Source organism: Dunckerocampus dactyliophorus, chromosome 4 (genome assembly GCF_027744805.1).
Source record: "Dunckerocampus dactyliophorus isolate RoL2022-P2 chromosome 4, RoL_Ddac_1.1, whole genome shotgun sequence".
Classification (NCBI taxonomy): domain Eukaryota; kingdom Metazoa; phylum Chordata; class Actinopteri; order Syngnathiformes; family Syngnathidae; genus Dunckerocampus; species Dunckerocampus dactyliophorus.
The window spans coordinates 26,018,888-26,042,547 of NC_072822.1; the positions used below are offsets into that span (position 1 = coordinate 26,018,888).

Sequence of the window (23,660 nt, forward strand, 5' to 3'; positions counted from 1 at the left end):
GACTGTTACACCCATGGTGTAAGAAGGAGAGGTTCCGCAGGTCCTTCATACCGACCGCTGTCAGGCTCTACAACACCTGCACCACTTGAACCATGTGTCACTGTGTCACTATGTATTCTTTACTTTCTTATCTTGCTTCCTGCTGTAACAAGTGAATTTCCCCGCTGTGGGATTAATAAAGTACAATACAATAAAATACAAAAATAGTTAACTTGGAATGAGAAATGTCCTCAGCCGGGAACTTGGAAAGCATTTATGAAATATGCAAAACTGTGGCCCAGGTCCACCTCTAAATATTGTCCAAATTAAGAAAAACATCACAATTCTTTCTTCATAAATGGAACAAATTCAGGGGGTGAGAGGTTTAAAATAATTCCGTTTTAAGGGCCACACTTCCCATTACGCACCATAAGATAAAATAAACTGTTTAATCTTACTCAAACCAAGTTTGGTGATATGTGAAATAAATAGCATTTACAATGCTGTCCAGAATAAGTGCATAGAAAAATGAATAATAATATTATTCAATAGCGCCCTCTTTTGTCATTACAACAAAACTGCACATATTTGACCCAGGGTATCCACAATAGGTGTCAGCAATGTCACTTGTAATGTTCCGTGAGATACAGCACCGGCTACTGTTGCGGCCGTAACCCACGCCAAGCTAAAACTCAACTCTGAACCACATACGTCACTTCCTGTCAGCTCCCCAAGCACCAGAACAGCAACACACACGAGCACAAGTGTCATTTATGTGTTAAATGGCTCGTTTACTTTTATTATGTCTACTATATTGGGTAATACAAGCGTAAAGGTGACTAAGGGTGTTATTTCATGAGGGCTCAGTTAAAAAACATATTTAGAAGGTCAAAAACCTGTAACTTTGAAAATACTCAATTTGGAAATCAGGAATCCTACTTCGCAGACTTATCATGGTCAGGTCTGGCAACAATTAAATCAAGGGATTACTGTATATACATTTTTTTTTAAATAATTTTATGATATATGCATTTGTGTTTATGTGTCCATTGTGTCAGTGTATTGATTTATGCTTTATGATTTATGAATGGGGGCTGCACGGTCTAGTGGTTAGCACGTTGGCCAACACAGGAACAGTCTGGAGATCGGGAAGACCTGGGTTTGATTCTCCCTTGGGCATTTCTGTGTGGAGTTTGCATGTTCTCCCCGTGTGTGTGTGTGTGTGTGTGTGTGTGTGTGTGTGGGGGGGGGGGGGGGGGGGGTTTCTCCGGGTACTCCGGTTTCCTCCCACATTCCAAAAACATGCATGTTAGGTTAATTGGAGACTCTAAATTGGGGGGGGGGGGGGGGGGGGGGTTTCTCCGGGTACTCCGGTTTCCTCCCACATTCCAAAAACATGCATGTTAGGTTAATTGGAGACTCTAAATTGTCCATAGGTATGAATGTGAGTGTGAATGGATGTTTGTCTATATGTGCCCTGCCATTGGCTGGCGACCAGTCCAGGGTGTACCCCGCCTGTCGCCCGAAGTCAGCTGGGATAGGCTCCAGGATGCCCCCGCGACCCTAATGAGGATGAAGCGGTATAGAAAATGGATGGATGGATGGATTTATGAATGGATACAAACTCATTTAAGAACCAAATGTCTTCCTTTTCTCAGCCCAAACATTTGATCAGTTCCAAAATATGACTTCTTGATATTGAGATATCATGCTGCAATAATATAGCAATGTACACAAAGCATTTCAACTGAGTCGGCGGTGGGTTGAAATGAAGACAGACCAATGATAGCAGACGTAAATGCATTTATTTCATATAAGAAAACTAAAACCAATATATGATGCAAGACATTTTGAGGTGCAAAAAGCTGGATCACAGGTCAGCTGATTTGGGTTCAAGAGGTCATGATGACAATAACAGTAACAGTGGTCAGAGTCAGGCGAGGATGGAGACAATCACAGTACGACTTCACACCTGGAGCATGAAAAGAGTTTGATGCAAAGTGGAGTTAAAAAAAACATTTTTCCTTCTCCAGACAAAGTTGAAGTTGTTCATGTTTGATTAGAAAAAGCCCACAACATCATTTATTTCATAAATACCCCTAAATCATAGACGCACATTAACATAAAGCAGGAAGACATATAAGAGCTATACAGTTGAGCCCCACTATTCGCGGGTGTTACGTTCCTGGACCACCATAAAAATGTCTATTTCTGACACGCGACCCACTCCACCTCTCCAAATCAGATTTCTGATCAACATTTGCAATAAAAGTGACTGTTGTACTTACTGGATTATATTCAGTTCCACCCCCACCTCAATTGCCACTGTTCACTCGCAACACAATCCAGGTTTAAGCCCTAAATATGCCTCACACACTTATTCGACACATTCAAGTATAAAATGTATAGGTACTCACCACTAATGGATGATAACATGAGATGATCCATGTCCGTTGAAGCTAGTGCTTCCATAGCCAAACAAACTTTTGCGTCTCAGCACACAACTACGGTGCATTCAAGTAACGCCGAACAGAGTGTGAAACACTATCAATGACGCAAAAAAAGACAAACATGTAAGAGTGGTACATGTATGCTGTATATTTCACCTGTATTATAAATTATTATAAATTATTACCGACTTATAGGGAATGAGATGTGTTTTCCGTGGGAAAAAATGTAAATATAAAAATAATGTTTTAAACAAAAATCTGCCGTGAATGCGGCAACGCGAATGTGCGGGGATCCACTGTATAACCATATATGGTCTGCTTACTGACACAATGTAACAAACCCCCCCAAAAGCTCTTCTGCCTCCAAATGCGGGCGTTCCCGTCGCCATGCGACCGCCGCTGCTTTGGTTACGAGGTAAAAGGGGGAAACAACGGTCAAGCAGGAAGACAAAGCAACATGTCAAACGACACACACAATGACGCAAAAAAAGCTGACGACACCGCAAATCAAAGCTGCAAAGTATCCGATTACGCGGATGACAAAGATGCGATTTTTCTACCACATCATTGTCAGGTGGTGACTTCACTGTGGAGCTGGTTCGTTTCATCATTTTTAAAAACTTTGTTATGCGTATATGTTTGAAACATTGTTTGTAGTTTAATTACCGGCTTTTCTCGATTATCCGGCCACAAAAAAACACACAAATGGTAACATATTGTGGCTATCTCAGCCTTTCTAGGAATACAGTCATCAACAGTAAGATGTTCATCTCCAGTCAAATAACAATAAGCACTGCATTTTCCATCTTTCAAACTACACAAGCTGCTTTTTGTAAAGGTAGCATTAGTCCTAGTTTGGCCTCCATGTTTATTTTTCCATCCACATTGTGGCTGGAAGATCCTTCCGGCCTGAACGAAGTAACAAATGTGCGGTACACCTATTCATCCAGCATCTTTTAACGGTGACAAATTAAAAAAAACTGGATGTAGATTTTTTTTTTTTTTTTTTTTTAAAGGGTAAACTGCCAAAGTCCCAAAGCATGAAAAACGGATAAAACTGAAAGTCACCAACTCGACCTAAAAAAAAAAAGCAGCATTTTATTAATATGTTCTATTATTTTGTAACTGTGCATCAAGAGTGTGTTCATGATTAAACTGAGTCTGTATGTACAATCGCTGCATGTGTGTGTGTGTGTGTGTTTTTTAAGGGCTGGGGGCGGCTGTGGGTTGGACGATAGGCGGCACAGGTGCACTGACTGGTATGACACCAGTAGCCAGGAGGATGATGATGAGGACAATGATGAGGACGATCACCACGATGACCACCACGAGCTTGACGTTCTTCCACCAGTAGGAGCGAGCCACTTTATGGGATGTCTGCTTGAAGTGCTGGGCCTGGGTGAAGATGGAGAGTACACCTGTTACCTGAATGAACGTCACATGTTACTATTGTGGAGGAGGGGGGTCGGGGGGTGGGCATGTGGAACTATGAACTGTAATATGCACTTGTAACTATGCATGTTCAAATCAATTAAACCATAAACATAACCATAAATTGATGATTAATCAATTACTCACTTAATCAACCTCTATTTCGGTATTTTTAGATTTAAAAATGCAAATATCCTCTGATTTCAACCTCTCAAATGTGAACATTTTTTCATCATCCATGACGAAAACGATCTATTGTCTTTGTGTTGTAGGTATATTTCTCTCTATTCTATCTATAGCTTGTTTGTGCTGCTGCTTCAAGGCAAACTCTGTCCTCGCCCTGCAAACACTCCACCCCCTCCAAAAAGTTATTACCTTGCATTGGTGGTGATGCGGGCCATAATGGTTGTAATTGGTCAGCGTATAGTCGAGTTTCCTGTATTGATATAAATAGGGTGTACGGAAACCTTTGAAAGCCTTCTCAGTGGATTTTGGATCAACATTTGAAATAAAAGTTTTGTAACACATAGATTAGTTCCAGTTCCAATTAGTGGTTGACCGATTATCAGCCGGCTGATATTTGGAATTTTGACGTATATCAGTATCAAGAAATCAATTTAAATCTGGGTTATTTCGGCTCAGATGCACCCGCGCCTCTTTCTCTCTCCTGCCGGCTGTGACTTCTGTCTCCAGCATTACTCCACCCACGGCGCCATCTGATTGGTTAAACAAGCCACAGCACGCGGTAGTGGCAGGGCCAATCTGAAGCCAACGCTGTCCTCACACACGGCTGAGAGGGACGTTTTCTGGTGTGAAGAACGCCCTGAGAGCAAGCACACATGTCAAGGTAAACGCAGAAAAAAATTCTCTCAAATTTGTAATGCTCTTTGTAGTGCTCTACATCTCACAAACTACTACTAACGTTACAGTGAGCAGCAGAAGGGCGTAAGGGCGGCGGCTCTGCTAGCTCGTAGTACCTCCCGACGTGTGAATTACTTGAAAGAAGGCTGCTGATGATGTTGACAGTCTTAAACAGTCCGTGATAGTAAAAGCATGTGTGTAATTGAGAGAGAGTGCCAAAAAAAATCAATTCATTTGTTTTATTGGAGGGAAGCACGCAGGTGGAGGCTGGTTAGCGTACCATAACATTAGTTCGCCGGTCTGGCTCTAAAGGCTCATCAGACTATGTATTGGCGGTGGGGAGAATGTATGTAATGTGGAGAATAGTGTGTGTTTGCATGAAAGTCACATGAAAAACTCTACAGCTCACGACTACTACAATAACATAACGTTAAGAGCGGAGTAAACACAAGCGGCAGCTTTGCTGGCTTGTAGTACCTCCCGATATGTCTGTGGATCGCTTGAAACAATATCAATGTGGAAACAGTCCGTGATTGTAGAAGCATGTGTGTGTGATTGTGAGAGAGTAAGAAATTCAATTCAGTCTTGTTTGGTTGCAGGGAAGTACGCTAAGATGAAGGCTATTCAGGGAGCTATTACTTAAGTTTTTATTTAACCTTACAAGAGTTGCTGCTGAGCTTGTTAACTCCCTCTACTTTTTGTTGTGTTTGAACTTAAAACAAAGATGTTATTTATAAATGTTACTTTATTTACTGTGAAAACATTTCAGGGAGCCTTTTATTTAAGTTTTGATTCAACCTCTAAGAGATGCTTCTGAGTTTAGGAACTATTATTCTATTTGTTTGGTTAAATAAACATGCTCTAGGCAGTTGAACGAAGTTAAGTGTGACAAAGGAAGCTAAGTCGCAGCCCTACATTTACTGATCCGACAATGTGTGGACATGATTTTCTTTCAACCCACCAAAAAGAATGGTTACTGGAACATGTATAGTAGGAGTAGGACTACTATGGGGTAGTGGTGGGTCAGTAGGAGTCCTGGGCCTTGTTCATGAGGCTGTTGGCAGATGGAAAGAGACTGTTCTTGTGGCATGAGCTTCTGGTCCTGGTAGACCAGGGGTCTTCAATTAGAATTGAGTAAGGTCCGAATCTTCATTTGCATCAAGCAGACTAGCTCATATGACTATCAAATGTAATGAAACCCTGCACATCAGCCTATTGTTTCAATACAACACAGCTAACTTGGCACCTATGTATATTACGTTTAAAAGAAAACGGAAAAAAATGTCACCTAAATAATAAAGGGTTTGACTGTACAAACAATGAAATGAGCACAAGACACTTATATTTCAGTTTAACAAAAGTGCACTGATTTCTCTGGGGAAAAAAATAAATAAATTGAATAAGTGTCTCTTTAAAAGAAAAGTTGCAACAGTACATCCTCTTAAAGTTTCAGATTTTCTTGTTATTGTTGTAGCTGACATTGGGATTTGCTTGATTTTGTCACACGATTCCTCTTATTGTTAACTTTGAGTAAGGTCTCTGCAGCAGGAGCACTCCTTCACAAGTCTCCTGTCAGTGAAGGATTGTTTTGTTTTGCTCCAATAAGCATACAATCATTAGTGAACAATTATTTGCACGTTGCTGTGCTGTAAATGAATGTGTTATGACTGTCATGGAGTTTTCATACTGAACTCTAAAGCTACGTTATTTTCCGTGCTCTCACATCAGACTTTGGTGGATACCTCTAATAATGACCTGTTTTGTCAGGTAATGTTGCATCACATTTGGGCTTTTGATGAGCGCTACAGTTTCAGAGCATATGAGACGATTTTTGGGAAAAAACACTTTTTTTGGTTTTTGAATTATATAACATGTCTTGATTTTTACTTTGTGGACTAACTAGGAGTCTTTCTCATTCTTTCTATTATGAAAGTTTGTTCTAGGTCCATGTGTTCTGGCCTGAATGGCAGACTACGAAGAACCTTCTTTTGTTGGTTTGCAACCGACTTATAACCAATGGCTACGTTACTTGTAGTCAAATAACCCTATCATAACCGGAATATTAGCAATGAACCCGATTGCACACGGCCATGCAAACACTAATAACCCTTTTGAAAACCGGAATATGCTCATATTCCGTTTTTTAAAAACCTCAATGTTACCCCTGGGTCACTCCTTTTCTAACCCGAAAATCGGGTCATGTATACGCCTATCGGGATATCTTGATCAAATGTAACATTAATTTGTGTTCTGCGCATGTTCTATTGGAAAGGAATCTTGTGTCTTTGGCAGGAACTACTTGTAAACATGATGACACGCAAAACCCCACACTTTTGGAGCGAGGGGGAAACAAGCCACCTTTTTAGTGTGGTGAAAGACAGGAACATTATGACTTTTATTGATGGTAGAAAGTACCACAATAGCGAAATCTATCAGAAGGTGAGCAAGAAGTTACGCGAAGCATGTTTTGTACGAGCGCATCCTCAAAAGTGTCAGGGGGGCTCTGGGGATGTAGCATGGATGTGGATGGCACAGCTCCGGCTCCATTTCCTATTTCTTCACGTTCTCGCCTTCCATTAATGAAGAAAGTGAGAGAATAGTGTACTAGTGTAATAGTACTGGTGGTGGGTCCGTACCAGCACCAAAACGCAAACAAAGGTGTCCATTATCCGCCGTGCCGGTGCTGTTGTTTTTGGAAACAGGAAGAAGAAGTGGAAATGACGTGCATTGCGTCATGACGTTTTCCATGCGTCGAGATGTTGTACGTTTGGGGTTTTTTTCTGTTTTTTTTTTTTCACGTTGCGCATGTAAACGGGTTATTCCGAATGTTTCAGAAACCGGAATATTGACCTTAACCTGAACATTGACTGCATGTAAACGTAGTCAATGTTCCCCCTAATTTTTCAAGTATCTGCGCATACACAAAAACAACCTCAGCATTCCTTGGACCTCTGTGAGCGGCACCAGACGTGCACACTGTCTCACAACTGTCCAAAACCTGAGAACTGACAACTTCCATTCTGTCATATTTTGTATACTGTATGAGTGGTTTCAAACATACTGCAAGGAGGATATTCCACAATGTAGCTGTCTTTATTCTCAACATAATACAAAACAAGCAGTGGATCTCATGCAATTAACCATCTGAATCTTGTAGAAAACCCAGAGTTTGTGATTTCATGTTCAATTTCTTTTCTTGTTTACCTGCAAGAAGAAGAAAACACAACACCACCATGTAGACATGTCCGCGGTGTACCGTGGTGAAGTTAGTTTCACGTTGGACGTTGGCTATTCGGCTCTGTAGTTTCCTCTCACTGTGCCCAGACTGCTGCGTCATGGTGTACGGAGCTTGCATGTCAAGTGCTGCTCTCAGGACTGGTTGCTTATAACAGGGACCGCACAAACACTACTAAACATGTCAAAACGGCGGCGAAAACCTTGGAAACCCCTCTGTTATGGAGCGTGAATGGAAGCTAGCGGGGGTTCGCTTAGTTTAGCTAGTGCAACTGTGTGTGTGTGAGACTCGAGGATGGATGAGTACATTGGATGAGTATATTTTCACGGTGTTGTGTTTTACTGCTTTAATGTAAGGACCATTTTACAATGCCCACTGACGACGTGCAGGTTCTAAGTGAAAAAAGACGAGGCACGTGTATTCTTGCACCCAGCACGTATAAACGATCCACTGCCATTCTCAACATACACAACATGTTCCGGCCTTCAAAATAAGAGCGCTGTTTGTTACAGGGTGTCATTAAAATATCTTACATTAATAACGCGATTGGAATTACATGTGTGACTCCATCTTCCTTAATCACAAGCACGGGCATTACAGTTTGTTGAAGATGTTGTAGCAATATGTGCTGAGGCTGACGTCCCATTAGAAAAGTTAGCTAAGCTACATCCATTTCTCAATTACTGGACAACATGGGCCAATGATGTATTGCATCAATAAATGTAAGGACTTTTGCATTTCATTCACGAACCCAAATAGCACACACTCTACGCTGGTAAACTAAGTGGAAAAGGTAAAAAACTGAATTCTAAAAAATTAAAATGGAAAAAACTGAATTTGGGAAAAAATGAAATGGATTTCATAGGGTCCGAAGGCAGTTTGTTAAAAAAAAGAGTCATATATACTAAATGACACCACAAATTGACCTATAACCATGTCAAATGATTAGTCATACTCTAAAAGTACTTTGCATGCCTATTTTTTTCCAATTTTATCTTTTATTGGATGGACTTTTATTGGATTGAGTCTCGGCTTTTTGCAGATGATGTGGTCCTGCTGGCTTCATCAAGCCGCCTTTCACTGGATCGGTTCTCAGCAAAGTGTGAAGCGGCTGGGATGACAATCAGCACCTCCAAGTCCAAGTCCATGGTTCTCGCCCGGAAAAGGGTGGAATGCCATCTCCGGGTGGGGGATGAGATCCTGCCCCAAGTGGAGGAGTTTAGGTACCTTGGGGTCTTGTTCACCAGTGAGGGAAGGATGGAACGCGAGATCGACAAGCGAATTGGTGCGGCGTCTGCAGTGATGCGGACTCTACATCGATCTGTTTTGGTGAAGAGAGAGCTAAGCCAAAAGGCAAAAGCTCTCAATTTACCGGTCGATCTACGTTCCTACCCTCACCTATGGTCATGAGCTTTGGGTAGTGACCGAAAGGACAAGATCGCGGGTACAAGCGGCCGAAATGAATTTTCACCATAGGGTGGCTGTGCTCTCTTTTAGAGATAAGGTGAGAAGCACTGTCATCCGGGAAAGACTCAGAGTAGAACCGCTACTCCTCCGCATTGAGAGGAGCCAGATGAGGTGGCTCGGGCATCTGGTCAGGATGCCTCCCGGACACCTCCCTCGGGAGGTGTTCAGGGCAGGTCCGACCGGTAGAAGGCCTCGGGGAAGACCCAGGACACGTTGGTGAGACTATGTTTCCCAACTGGCCTGGGAACGCCTCGGGATCCGCTGGGAGGAGCTGGACGAAGTGGCCGGGGAGAGGATAATCTGGGCCTCCCTGCTTAGGCTGTTGCCCCCGCGACCTGATCTCAGCTAAGCGGTAGAAGATGGATGGATGGACGGACTTTTATTGGATTAGGGACCTGACTCACAGAGGTTTGTTATGCTATATGCAATATTGTTGATATGTTGTGTAACAAAAAAGTAAATTCAGCATTACTTTGGTTGCATTATTTTTAATGCTTTGAAGAGCTATTTTCAGAACCATATTCAATCCCACAAATTCATGTTTGTAACCTAAGCTTATTATTATTGAAAAAACAAACAACCCCCCCCCCCCAAAAAAAGACTATAAAAAATATCGGATCTGATCTGAAGCCAAAAAATGTGGATCGGCACATCCCTATTAATTAACTATACTTTCATTTCCTAATTTGACTTTCACTTTCTGTTTTAAAGCAGCCTGTAGTGGTGCTATTTTTACTTGAAATTTTGTTAAAATCGACACCATATTTGCGGTATTTGTTTACTTTTGTGTAAATAATAATAATAAAAAAAGTAAATTAACCCTCAACCGACTTTCCTGTCCCTTATGCAACACAAACTCGACGTAACACTTCCTGTATCCGGTACATCCGGCCATCAAAATAAAAGCACGGCAGTAAAACGTGCACAGTTACGCCACACATTCACTCCACACTCCACACTCCACACAAACTGGCTTGCTACTTTGACTTTGTTTTTTTTGTTGTTTTTTTTTTTAAGAGAAGCCCTTTCTCATTCAAAATAAATCTCACCCAGTTTGACTCTTGTTCTTCTGTTCCCACATACACCGGCAGCCAGTCAACTTTAAAAATGTTTTGTTTTTTTTTAAACTTTGGCTTGGTGAGTGGATGTTGCACTGCCCGTTGGTTTCGCCATAATAAGGGTTAGCAACATTTAGCTCTCTTAAGTCCTGCTGCAGCATTGCCTATACAGCATTTTGGAAACAGTGTTTATAAAATGTGCTATATAAATAAACTGGATTGGACACACTAACGAGCAAAACAGCGGCATGTAGTACGTAACGCGCATGCTGCATAAATAAGTACGTACCAAAAGGATCTTATCATTGGCTGGAGAGTGTTCGTCATTGTGTTATATGTTGTTACCGCTTGTTGTTCCCTGTCACTCACTGAGTTCCATTGCAAAATGGCAAAGAATAAATTGTTATGTGTTTATTTCATTTAGTTCAGATTGGAATGTATTTTGTGCGGAGCCCGGATATGTTGTGTGCAGAGAATGCAAGAGCAGTACGAGACTGCGCACGTGCACAGCTTGGAGGGAACATGTAACACGTAACTTCTATGACAAAACCCCAAAAAGTTCATTGAATCTCCTGGCTTGTTAGTCTGGTTTAGCAGACCAGCCTCTTCATTTCTGACTACACATTTACTTGGAGAAAAAAAAGAAACAAAACCAACCCCAGCTTGCAGGCCCGCCGACTTGTCCACGAGATCATCCAATCTCTCTCCTCGAGCAAGAATTCGGTCCACATTATCTGTCATGATGCTTTTGACGGCATCAACCTCACCCTTTATGGCATCCATCTTGTTCAGTGGCTCTGGTGTTGCAGATGCACCCCCTCGCTCCTGGAGGACAGAAAAGCACAGCAGATAACTTAAAAAAACAAAAACAACAACTCCTATTTGTTGACTGATATTTTATTTTTTTCAACATTAGCCCTTCTTTTCTTTACACAAGAATTTCAACGTCAAAATGTAAAGAAACAAAATATTGCAAGTGTCAACATGTAAAAGATATGATGTGAATGAATTATCAGTCATAAATACGAAGTGTAGGATGAAAAAAAATCAGCTTCTTCCTGCTCCTTTTCAGACCTGCGATATTGTGCAAATGTAACCACGTAATTTGCCTTCATGTGACTTGTTAAGCATGTCTGAAACAAATAAACCATACAATACCAAATTAGATCACAATAGAGAGATGCTGAGTTTTATGAATGAGTTTAAAATAGTGACGCCTAAAATAAAATCCTGTTGGTTCCAGTTATGTTGCACTAAAACAGTCTACTTCATTATTGCTGTTTGTACTTAAAATATGCTGCAGAGTTGGGATGGATCGGGATCGGCTGCCGATCTGCTGTATTTTGAAGATCGGATAATATCGCCTTCCGCCACGAGATCGGGCCGATCCGGTTACCGTATAACCTTCGTAACTCTGGGCCACACCCCAACATGATAGGTGCGGTAATACGCCTCACAGCTGGTTGCCACTTAACTCCCGCCACCCGCAAGAAGAAGAAAACGCCACACCACCATGCAGACATGTCCGCGGTGTACCGTGGTGAAGTTAGTTTCGCGTTGGATGTTGGACATTTGGCTCCGTAGCTAGAGCGGTAGTTCCCCCTCACTGTGCCCAGATTGCTGTGTCATTGTGCGGGTAGCTCGCATGGGAAGTGCTGCTCTAACCTCTGTTGAAGTCATATTGTTAGACCAAAATGGGGAAAAAAAAACAAAGTTGCACAAAACTTTAAAAGTCAACCTTCTGTCGTGCATGACCCTGTGTAAATTTGAGATAATCCCAAAGAAATTCAAACTTGTGCACCCAATTCTTTCTTTCAAAAATGACTGAAGATGCATTGCATAATCATTCCGCTTTGGAAAAGCAACGGGTCAAATGAATGATTTAGCGCCCATAATTAATATGACATTCATACATACACAGTTGCATGACCTCACGAGTCTCCAGCTGACTGTAAACACTGCATCACCACGAAACAGGTTTTGCTGCATCATGGACTGTTCTCTTCATCTTCGTCCCCTCCTTTTGTTTTCGACATGTATTGTTTTAGTCAGTAGGATGACCTAACTTACTTTTTTCTAGCCACTTTACTGTATTAATAAAGAGCAAATCCATATACTGTATACTCTTAATACTTGTTCCTAGACGAAATTCACATTCTGCTACACTGAAAATGCTACATGCTCATTTAGCAGTATACACACAGCCACAATCAGAACTGATGGACTCACTAAGACCTGTACCATTACTGGGGCATACCGTAAGGCCCTGGTCTGGCTTGCATTTCCACCCAGGGGGTCTATGGGGGACAGTGATAGCTGTGTCTGCTACTTAAATGGTTTGGTATCATAACAGCGTAACATATCAATAACGTCAACAATACATATGATACACAAACGGAAAATACAAATTACATCCAACATTTTGTGACAAGTTTTTAATCATGTAATATTTTTGTAGATACCAATAAAGATGTTGGGACAAGCACACCGGTCTGCACTCTGCATTCTAGTTTTTTGTTTTTTTGTTCCAAGTCACAAAGCGGTTTGGTGTCCACTGCAAACTCAAAAGGTGAAATCTTTATCTGCAACAATCCGCAATCACAAAATCTGTAGTGCGTGCAACAGGCAACTAAACAATACACACTCGATAGCATCATGTTGGAGCAGGGCCATAGTAACGGTCATTACATCTTCACTGGTTTACTCACTATTTTCCTGCCAGTGCAGTCATAATCTGAAGAATTATATAGCATATATTATAGCGTGCGCAGTGAGACATGAAAAAGGCTTCTTGTTGAGTGTGCTATCCCCCGTGGTAAGCTATCCATAACCATGAATACATCCCTAAAAAGAAAAGTCTGGGAAGAAAATAGAGAGTTTAATTCTGAATGGACATATCCCTTTGCCTTCACTGCCAATGATGCTGGCTTACCCACCCGTGTGCTTAATATGTGGTGAGAAATTAGTAAAGAAATACATTTTCAAAAGTAGCACTCAGCTGCAGTACCCAACTGCACATCGGCGAGAGAGTGACTGCGGAACTACTATACTACGGAAGGTGAGCAGAGCAAACATACTTTCAAAAAGTGCATGAATGCTCCACACTCAACTACAGCTGCTAGTAACGACGTATGGATCGATACCGAAATATTGATACTTCCGATACCAGCTCTTCGTACAATAAAATCGATTCTCAAATGAAAATAGATATTTTTGATTCTCCAGTCATTTGAGGTCATGTCTGTATCCCAGCTGACTTCGGGCGAGGCAGGGTACACCCTGGACTGGTTGCCAATCGCAAAGCACCCATTATTATTATTTAAAAAAAAAAATATATATATATATATATATAGAGTTAGAAAATGTTCATGTTTTGTGTTGCGAGTGTCGAGTCGTCCCACTTTGTTCAACGGTCCATGAACGCATCATTTAACTTTCTCCCACGCTGCACAGACAGACTACTATACTGTATTTTTCCTGTTTTTCTTTCAACTCATATTTGGTCCCAAATGCTGATACTATGTGGGAATGCATAAAGGTAAGGTTATGTTATTGAGTGCGTGCATATTTGTTCGGTCCACGACGTGAAGTTAATTCATGCTAGAACATGCTAGCCTGTTATCACACACATCAAACAGCGATGTTACAATCTTCCCTCTGAAAAACAAACTCCAGGCTCGTACTGGTGGATGGTGGCTCTGTATTAATTTTGTACTTTTAATTTGATGTTGTTCCTGTCTTAGTTTTACACAATACATCATAAATATATAGCATTTGAGCGCTATAATGTAAGACAATGACCTCCAGAATTGTGTTTATTGGAGGTAATTCTCCAATAATCACAATTCTGAAATAAAAATATCGATACAGTATACAGAAAAATTGAAGGATGTGGGGGCCACTTTGTTATGTACATTACAGTAAAGCTGCTAAAAATAATTCAATGTAGGTCAGTATATTGTAAGCTTTGCCTTGTAGGTAATGTTACGAGAAATTGTATTTTCTAATTATGAAAGAGAATGCCTGAAATAAAGACAAGGAATAAAGATAACAGATAACATACAGAGTGCAAAGCAGTCTGCAGATGTCTGGCCCAGAATGGCTTTCTGACCCTTAGGCTCTGTCCACACAAGAACACTCCTGAGATTTTTTTTTGGCGAGTTGAAATAAATTTGCATCCACACTCTGCCAGATTAGTAAATAGTTGCATCCAAGTGGGAATGGATGACTGAGTGAAAACGATGTAATAAACAAGGCACACCTACGTGTGGCGGTGTGAACAGACACGCTGACGGCACCATGTGACACCAAACCATAAAAGAAGAAAGAACACGCGCATATGACTGTCATCTTCCGCTTTCCAAAGCTCGTCTAGACTAATAACAAAGTGGAATTACATGTGCGTCATTTGGGAGTATAAAACAAGAAAATATTGTGAGAATGTCAACTGCGGTAAGTGATGACACTCTAAATCAGGGGTAGGGAACCTACGGCTCGGGAGCCAGATGTGGCTCTTTTGACGACTGCATCTGGCACTCAGACATTTCTTAACACCATCAAATTTTTGTTTTTTGCTGACATTTTAAAGTAAAACATTATAGAAATCGCGGCATTAAAAATAACGTTCAAAATATAAAACTTTCTCATGCATTTTAATCTATCCATCCATGTTCTCGAGCCATGCGGGCCGCCAGAGCCAATGCCAGACGTCCTTCCCGAATTTTCCAGGTCAAACACCAAAACTTGATTATTTTTGGATAATGTGGTAGCCTACCCGGGTCATTGAGAGGTCAAGAAGTAAACTTACCTCCTTTAAACAGTCAGCTAGCTAATTCTGCACAGCAAACCCTTTTGATGAAGAAGATGGCAAAAAGAAAGACCGATACGGAGTACGATGTAAAACCATGCAGCACCAGAAGTCGCATTCATGGTAAGAAATATTTTACGTAATATTTGTTAGCTTCAGTTCAACTGTTTGGTTTGGTTTGGTTTAGTTTATTTGAACATGAAGGTTACAATGGAATATATATGGATATAAAAATGGATATAAAAAATATCGTATTCTAAAATTGTTGGTCTTGCTTAAAAATGCACACATTTAGTTGCATTCAGTGTTGCAAAATATGATGTGGCTCTTACGTAAATACATTTTAAAATATGCGGCTTTCAAGGCTCTCTGAGCCAAAAAGGTACCCGACCCCTGCTCTAAATACTCAGATATTATGTTGGCTTGTTGCCAAAAGCTCACTTCTGGTCACATGACGGCGATGGGTTGCAGAGGTCATCGTTTTAAAAAAAAAACAGTAGATTGCTAGTCCTTACGGAAACAACGAGCCGGCATTTTCAGGTTTTCCCCACTCAGTTTTCAAAAAATACTGTTTCAGGTCTCCCAGAAGGCTGTTTCCGTGTGTATGAGAGGCTGAAATAATAATTGATTAAAAATGATGATTTTGCTGTTTTGATCTGAAAATGTTTCCGCGTGGATTGCCTCTTAATTCTTGTACGCCTCCCTGGTGATGTGTCCCGGAGCTCAGAGTAGAGCCGCTGCGCCTTCACATCGAGAGGAGCCAGTTGAGGTGGCTCAGGCATCTAGTCCGGATGCCTCCCGGACGCCTCCCTGGTGAGGTGTTCCGGGCATGCCCAGCCGGGAGAAGGCCCCGGGGAAGACCTAGGACACGCTGGAGGGATTATGTCTCACAGCTGGCCTGGGAATGCCTTGGTGTCCGCCCAGTGGAACTGGATGAGGTGGCCAGGGACCAGGAAGTCTGGGCTTCCCTATTGAGACTGCTGCCCCCGCGACCCGTACCCAGATAAGTGGAGGAAAATGGATGGATGGATGGACAATGCAGCCAAAGTCAAGGCAAAATATTAAAAAGGTTTCAGCAATGGGCACATTTTCCAATTAATCGCGAAATAATAGTTTAAAAAACGGAAGTGTAGAAAACATCTTTTTTTGGTTTAACTTTATTTGTACAATGTGCCACAGGCCAATAAATAAAACAAGCATAAATGGCCCCCAGACCGCACTTTGGACACCCCAGGTCTGGGGCATAACTGATTACTCAATTTTAACAACAAGCTTCAAAATAATGGTTAGTTGCAGCACTACAATAGTTCATGCGCGCATGTAACTGTGCAGAGTGTCCTGCTTCTTAGGCTTGCTCAACCTACTATGCAACTTCCACTGAACAGGACACACTGCTTCATCACGCGTGATGCAGCGAGCACAGGTGGAATCAAGTGACAAATAAACAGATTTTTCCCCATTTGGCCCACTAAAGCAATAAGATTCACGTTTGTCTCTACCAAATATGGTCTATCCTATGAGACCACCTGAGCCAGCTACCTGGGCTTCTCTGAGAAATCAGAAATGAAGCCAGCATGACATTTAACCAGTACCGATTTTTTATGTTCTGGGATGCATATGTTTTTTCAGTTTAGTATTAGAAATATTAAGAGATTCTAAATACTGTTGTTTGAACCACAGGGTTTCCGACTCCCACAGATACTTGGCGCGATTCATACATTTTTTTTAAAATATTTGTATTGTATGTACTTTATTGATCCCACAGCGGGGAAATTTACTTGTTACAGCAGCAAGCAAGCAAGACAAGTAAAGAGAACAGTAAAGTAAAGCACTACAACATGGTTCAGGTGGTGCAGGTGTTGTAGAGCCTGACAGCGGTCGGTATGAAGGACCTGCGGAACCTCTCCTTCTTACACCGTGGGTGTAACAGTCTGCTGCTGAAGGAGCTGCTAAGGGAACCCACAGTGTCATGTATCTCTCCCCCACTTCCTCGGAAGTGGGGGAGAGAAGGTGGTGCTATCTGCTCAACATTCACATTAAATTATAATCCTAAATCTACATTGTCAGACACACTTTAGCTTGCATGTGCTCTTCCATTCACAAGGCATAGCCACCTACTAGCTTGACCGCACTGCAAAACGGTCATCAAACGCAACAAAAAAATAAACAGCACAGCATGTAACAGGCAGTTTAATGACAGTGAACGAACATTCTTTCTGCATCATAACGACTAAGCGCTAACACAAACATAACTGTAACTGTTCCTTACAAAGTGCGCATTTTTCAAATCAACATTCATTCGCAAGTAATTATTATGGAGCATATGAGGAGTTGAAAAAGATTATTATAGCCAAAAGCAACACTGTCGCCGCCAACAGAGCACGGGAGGACCTCTGGCAGAATAATGCTGAGTGTGTAAATGCGCAAGTTAACAATGATTATTATACTAACGATACCATACTAGTCTTTTCATTTATCAACGCTCAACATTGCACAACTTTGACATATTTACACTTATCTAGGGCTGGGCGATATGGACCAAATATATTCCGATATACCGTAAATCACGGTGTATGAACCGCACTTTTTTTCCACTGGTAAGAAGCAAAAAATCGGGGTGCGGTTTATACACGATGACAGGTCTGTGACCAGATGCAGAAATTGACCAGAAGCCCATTTTAGAAGAGCTGTCTGTGGGTCAGACAGTTGCTTTGACTTTAGCGCCCTCTGCTGTACAGTTGCTGAAAATGCTTGTGTATGCAACTAACTTATCTGACGGCTGTCTGTATTTTCACACAGTGAAACGATCTCTATATACACTGAAGCTAACCTAAGCTTCCAATGTAAAATACAATACAACATTGGAGTTTATTCAAATTCACACTGAAGCAATGCAATAAAATAATAATAGAAAAAAAAGAGAGGCAGTGAAAGATAAGATATCAAATCATCTCTGAAAATTGCAAATTTCTTTATTTTGATTTTTTATTATTATTATTAATCTGTGCTTTGCCATAATATTAAAGATCTAGATGCCGAAGTTCAGATTTCTCTTTTATTCTTCTTTTTGAAATTGCTTAGTACCTTTTCGCATGTTGATTTGAGATGAAAGAGTTGGCAAGCATTTATGAACTAAACATTTTTTTCCCCCCGCAATGAGCCTGAAAATGGGGGTGCGGTTTATACACGTTGCTTTACGGTATTTATGTTGAATATTGTTATACAATACATATCCCGATATTTTTCCACAAAGTGAGTCTGAAGGTGTTTGAATAAAATAAAAAATAAAAAAGCAGCTAAAATAAAATAGTCCATTGTCTTTGTGAAATAAATAGACAAAAACTAAAATATAATCATCAATCTTCTTTATAACACACGTTTAGCTATACTCATATCCTCAGCTAATACCAATAGCACAAAAGAACAACATGTGAAATCAATTGCACCGTTTAAGAGGTACTTTTTAAAAGTCAGCAACAAACCAAAATACTTTACCATGAACAGTATTATTTTTTTAGAAAGCAGAACCTCGTAAAAGAGACAAAAACGTGAATAAAAGCACCTTAATTATTTAGAACTACAAATAAACTTCATTCTTAGTTTTTTTTTAATTAAAAATTGGCCATCCCCTCATCAAAATAAAATCTATTTAATACTGTATTTTATGTTGGCTAGCGCCTCTCAAAGTCTGCAATACATAATAATTAAATCCAGAGTCGCCTCCAGCCTCCACTTTTCTACTTGTAGTTAAGACTTGTTTATTTATCACACATCGTTCTTCCATCACACGTTCTGATACAGGTAAATGACCGAGTCTGAAAGAGGCTTGAGTGTAATGAGCAGTCATTTAATGAAGATTAAGAAACACTTCCGTTCTCTGTAAAACAGGACAAGGTCCATGCCGGTGACATAGCGCCTCAATGATGCGTGGATCTCAACTGCAATGTGCAGCAGGAGCTTTACTTTCACTTTTATGTTCCCAAATACCACAAAGTCTCCAACGACGCCAGAAAAAGTAGCTAGATTTGTTGCCGGCTGCTTTTGAGAAAATATGTTTGGAATGTCACCAGCTCTAGCATGGAGCACAGAGGGGGGGGGGGGGGGGGGGGGGGGGGGGACACACACACTGCTGACACACACAGCAGTGATGAGTGAGACAGAACTCCGTGTCAAGATACAAGAGAACAGCGCAAATGCAGACTATATCCATATGAACGATATGTTTGTTTTTGATATCGTGCTTCAAAGAAATATCGATACTTGAAAAATATCAATGTATCGCCCAGCCCTACACTCACTCCATTCCATTCTATTTTCCTCCGCTTATCCGGGTCCGGGTCGCGGGGGCAGCAGTCTCAGTAGGGAAGCCCAGATTTCCCGGTCCCTGGCCACCTTCTCCAGCTCCATCGGGAGGATACCAAGGCATTCCCAGGCCAGCTGTGAGACATAATCCCTCCAGCGTGTCCTAGGTCTGCCCTGGGGCCTTCTCCCGGCTGGGCATGCCCGGAACACCTCACCAGGGAGGCGTCCGGGAGGCATCCGGACTAGATGCCCGAGCCACCTCAACTGGCTCCTCTCGATGTGAAAGAGTACCGGTTCTACTCTGAGCTCCTCCCGGATGACCGAGCTCCTCACACTATCTCTTTAGGGTCCAGCCACCCTACGGAGGAAACTCATTTCAGCCGCTTGTATCCGCAATCACGTTCTTTCGGTCACAACCCAAAGCTCATGACCATAGGTGAAGGTGGGAACATAGATCGACCGGTAAATTGAGAGCTTTGCCTTCCGACTCTGCTCTCTCTTCACCACGACGGTCCGGTATAGCCACCGCATTACTGCAGACGCTGTGCCAATTCGCATATCGACCTCACACTCCAACCTTCCCTCACTCGTGAACAAGACCCCGAGACACTTGAACTCCTCCACCTGGGGCAGGACTTCATTCCCAACCCGGAATTCCCTACACTTATCCATTTAAAAAATAAATAAATTGGAGCAACAACTGTCTTTTTTTCTTCTTTGAAATATGTCCACATTGTTGTCACATTTGAAAATGCTGTACCTCGTTGTGACCACTAGGTGGAACTGTTGACGTGTTTGTGGCAACCTTTTTCCTTTTTGTTAGAATAAAGAAGTGTTTTGTTGCAGCTGACTGATGCGTCAGCGTGCTTATTCCTCCAGCAATTACTGTAATATAAGACGACTAAGAAGGCTGAGCACTCACGCAAGGACTGCTGTATATATAAATCTGCTAACATTGGCCTAGTTAATATTTCATATTGCATTTTCTTCCTGATGCATGGCTCAAAAAGTGAGCAAATGAAGTGGGCTGAAAATCTATATCTCTTATAGAGAATTTCATCAGGGAATGCTAGCGGGTCAATGGGACCTCAAAGTAGTCACTCCCGTCGTAGTGCTGCTCAAATTATTCTTGCTCCCACATCCACCAGGTTGTCAACAAAATGGTGGTGTCATCTCCAAATGAGTTACACAGTGAAACAGCGGCGCTTTCATAGCTGATTTTAAGCTGAAAGTCTGGACATTGGTCGGGACCAATTACCATGGTGAAATAGCTGCTTTAAAAGAGAGCTACCTTCGTTGAACAGGCAAGCCTGGCTGTCACTACGCATTGCATACCCGGAACGTAATCGGTGCTGTGCATGCGCAAGGACTACGTCACTTCCTCCCTTCAGCAAATTTTTACGACAGCGCTTCTGCAACGTCACGTGCTGTGGTAGTTATTATTTTTTAAATGTATGAACATAAATGGTCAATAACCATACTTCATATATGTAATATAGTGGGAGGTTATTTTGTGAGTGACTGTTGTTAAAATACCTTGTTAGCATGCAGATGTTTCTATTGTCTTATGACATCCACCAAGACTGAGCTACGAAAACACTTACACAATGCACGTAGCGCAGATGTAAACATCATATCCGGTTACGTATAACACATAAATAAATAGAATAAAACACGTAAAATGCAGTGATATTTCAATGTAAACAACCATAAGCACAGTGCACTGATGGACTAATCTAGAAGATTCATCTAGAGTGACTGCCGAAAAATAGGTCGATCGGATGTAGAAGCGTTCTGCACATGCAATGAACCCAGTTGAACCGATTGTGTTCCGGGTACGTATTGCGTAGTTACACGGGCTTTACACTCAACAAACCTTGCAAACCTACTAAACTCGCTTCGCAGTATAGCCCCAATGTCGCACATTTCTTTTGACACAAATAAAAAGCTCCGTTTTATCCGTCCACACACAAGCACAGACTGGATCAATTGTGCAAATTACAGGATGACGTCATTCACCCACCCACTGACGTCACTGCCACAATTAAACAGCAGACCCGTGGGAAACCCACCATGACAGACACATTAACTAATATTTGGGTATTTACCAGTGCTGTTAATTAAGATATACTACTACAACGTGAACATTAGTGCTGCCATGTTGTGTGTATTTTAGCCGATAGAAAAGGTTCCTTTAAAGGAGACGCCTTGAAGCCAAATGACAAAACGTACAGGTTCCTGGACGAACAATGTAGCCAAGCCAACAAAAGTTACTCATGAAAAGATCATTATTGTTTGGCGTTAATAATAACAAATTTAAAAAGATGACAGTGAAAGAGAATAATCCTCGACTTGAGCTTCAGTTGACAAGAAGTCGCTTGGCTCCCTACAAGGAAATGGAGCCTGACGTTCAACAGGCGTCATTTTGTTTAGCTTTTTCGAAACACAAGTGAATTATCACGAACATGAACAAACTTGTGTTAAATAAACCTGACATGCACGTCGGAGACAACTTTCAAGTCTGTAGACACACAAGCGGTATCAGCGTCCGAACACTTTTTTTTTCCTAAACAATAACAAAACGCCAACCATTACTTCTTACCAGGTCATAGTCCATCTTGTTGCCAGCACTTTGACCGAAACCCAGAAAAGACTTTCTTCAAAGATATTAAACGTATTTAATTATTTTAAGCGGAGAACTTGATACAACACGAAGAGAAGCGAAGGCTCCCTCTATGTTTAACTTCCTGGTTGTATTTTTTTCCCCTCCCTTAAAAGTTCATTCCTTCGCCAGCACTGTCAAAATGGCTAAAATACACACCAACTGGCACTCGCTGCTTGGGAAATTAACATGCACATCCGGTTTACTAAATTAAAAATAGAAAGAAAAAAAGAAATCGTTGCACGTTAACATTCCATCTCTACATTTGCCACACAAATAAGAGTTTGTGTTGCCTGTCTCATCGTTTTACGTTGCTGTAAAAGAACAACTAAACGACGGTTTTGTTTTATTTTTAAAGCCTTGTACTTGATTTCCTTTATTGTTGTAAATGGTACCACAGGTTACGTCATATCAAGTGTGTTGTATAGTAGTACATTACTTGTACAGGTATAGCATAAGGCAGGGTAAAGGGTAGTCCAATATAGCCCACAGGCCATTTTCGTTTTTTTTAATGGAATATTATTATATATTACAAAAACAAAATAGTCATCAAATAAGTCAATGACCTTGAAAAGGTTCAAATGAAAAAGTATCTGAATGAGTGACTCCCATCACAGCTGAATGACGTCCTACCCGAACATGCTGACGTCATTCATGTTCCACTAAGCAAGAAGCACCCGCCCAGAATAACCGGTTCCACCTATTCGGGAAGTTGCTGGCGGGCCTGAAATACTCTTCACATCCTGACGACGGCATCTGCGGGCTGAGCTGCAATGTTTTTTCAGACTTTTGCTTCTGTCTTTTTCCACTTGGAGTTCTGCAAATTCTGGTATGGATCCGATACCAAGTAAATACAGGGCCAGAATTGCTGACATCCATACTGATCCTGATACGTCTTACTTGAAAATGAATTTGTTAATCCTGACTTTAATCATAATAACACAAGACAAGACAAAGATTTTAGGCAAACAAAATATATGTTTATCAGCAAACAATTTAACAAGATATAAATACAACAATATCAACAAAATAATACAATGATTCCCTTTTATTACAAACAATTGTTTGAACAAATTAAAGTTTATAGTGTAAAATAAGTCAACAAGAGCAAAAACTGCAATTGGCTCTCATTCAAATCCTTTGGCTTTTTGCAACCAAAGCCCCGAGTCCACACATTTATTCTCAAGTTTGTACACTATAACAATATCAGGCAAATATATAATATAGCAATATATAAGTATAACAATATCAACAATTTCAAAAACACAACCAAAAAAATTCTGACAATAAACATTGAGGAGAACAGATCTGATACCATTACCACTCTTGGTATCGATACTATCAATATTTGGCTCGGTCAGCCCACATTTGCAATAAAAGTGACAATAAAAGTTGTAATTAATAGATA

General features: G+C 41.1%; 1 protein-coding gene across 1 annotated transcript; it reads right to left on the minus strand.

The window, feature by feature from the left end:
- Positions 1-1,765: 1,765 nt before the first annotated feature.
- vamp8 (vesicle-associated membrane protein 8 (endobrevin)) lies at positions 1,766-22,392 on the minus strand. Its single transcript, XM_054774361.1, has 3 exons — positions 22,193-22,392; positions 11,139-11,306; positions 1,766-3,824 (listed from the first exon to the last, which is right to left on the minus strand). Exons 1-3 carry the CDS (start codon positions 22,205-22,207, stop codon positions 3,633-3,635), a joined length of 375 nt encoding a protein of 124 aa, XP_054630336.1. The 5' UTR covers positions 22,208-22,392; the 3' UTR covers positions 1,766-3,632.
- Positions 22,393-23,660: the final 1,268 nt, after the last annotated feature.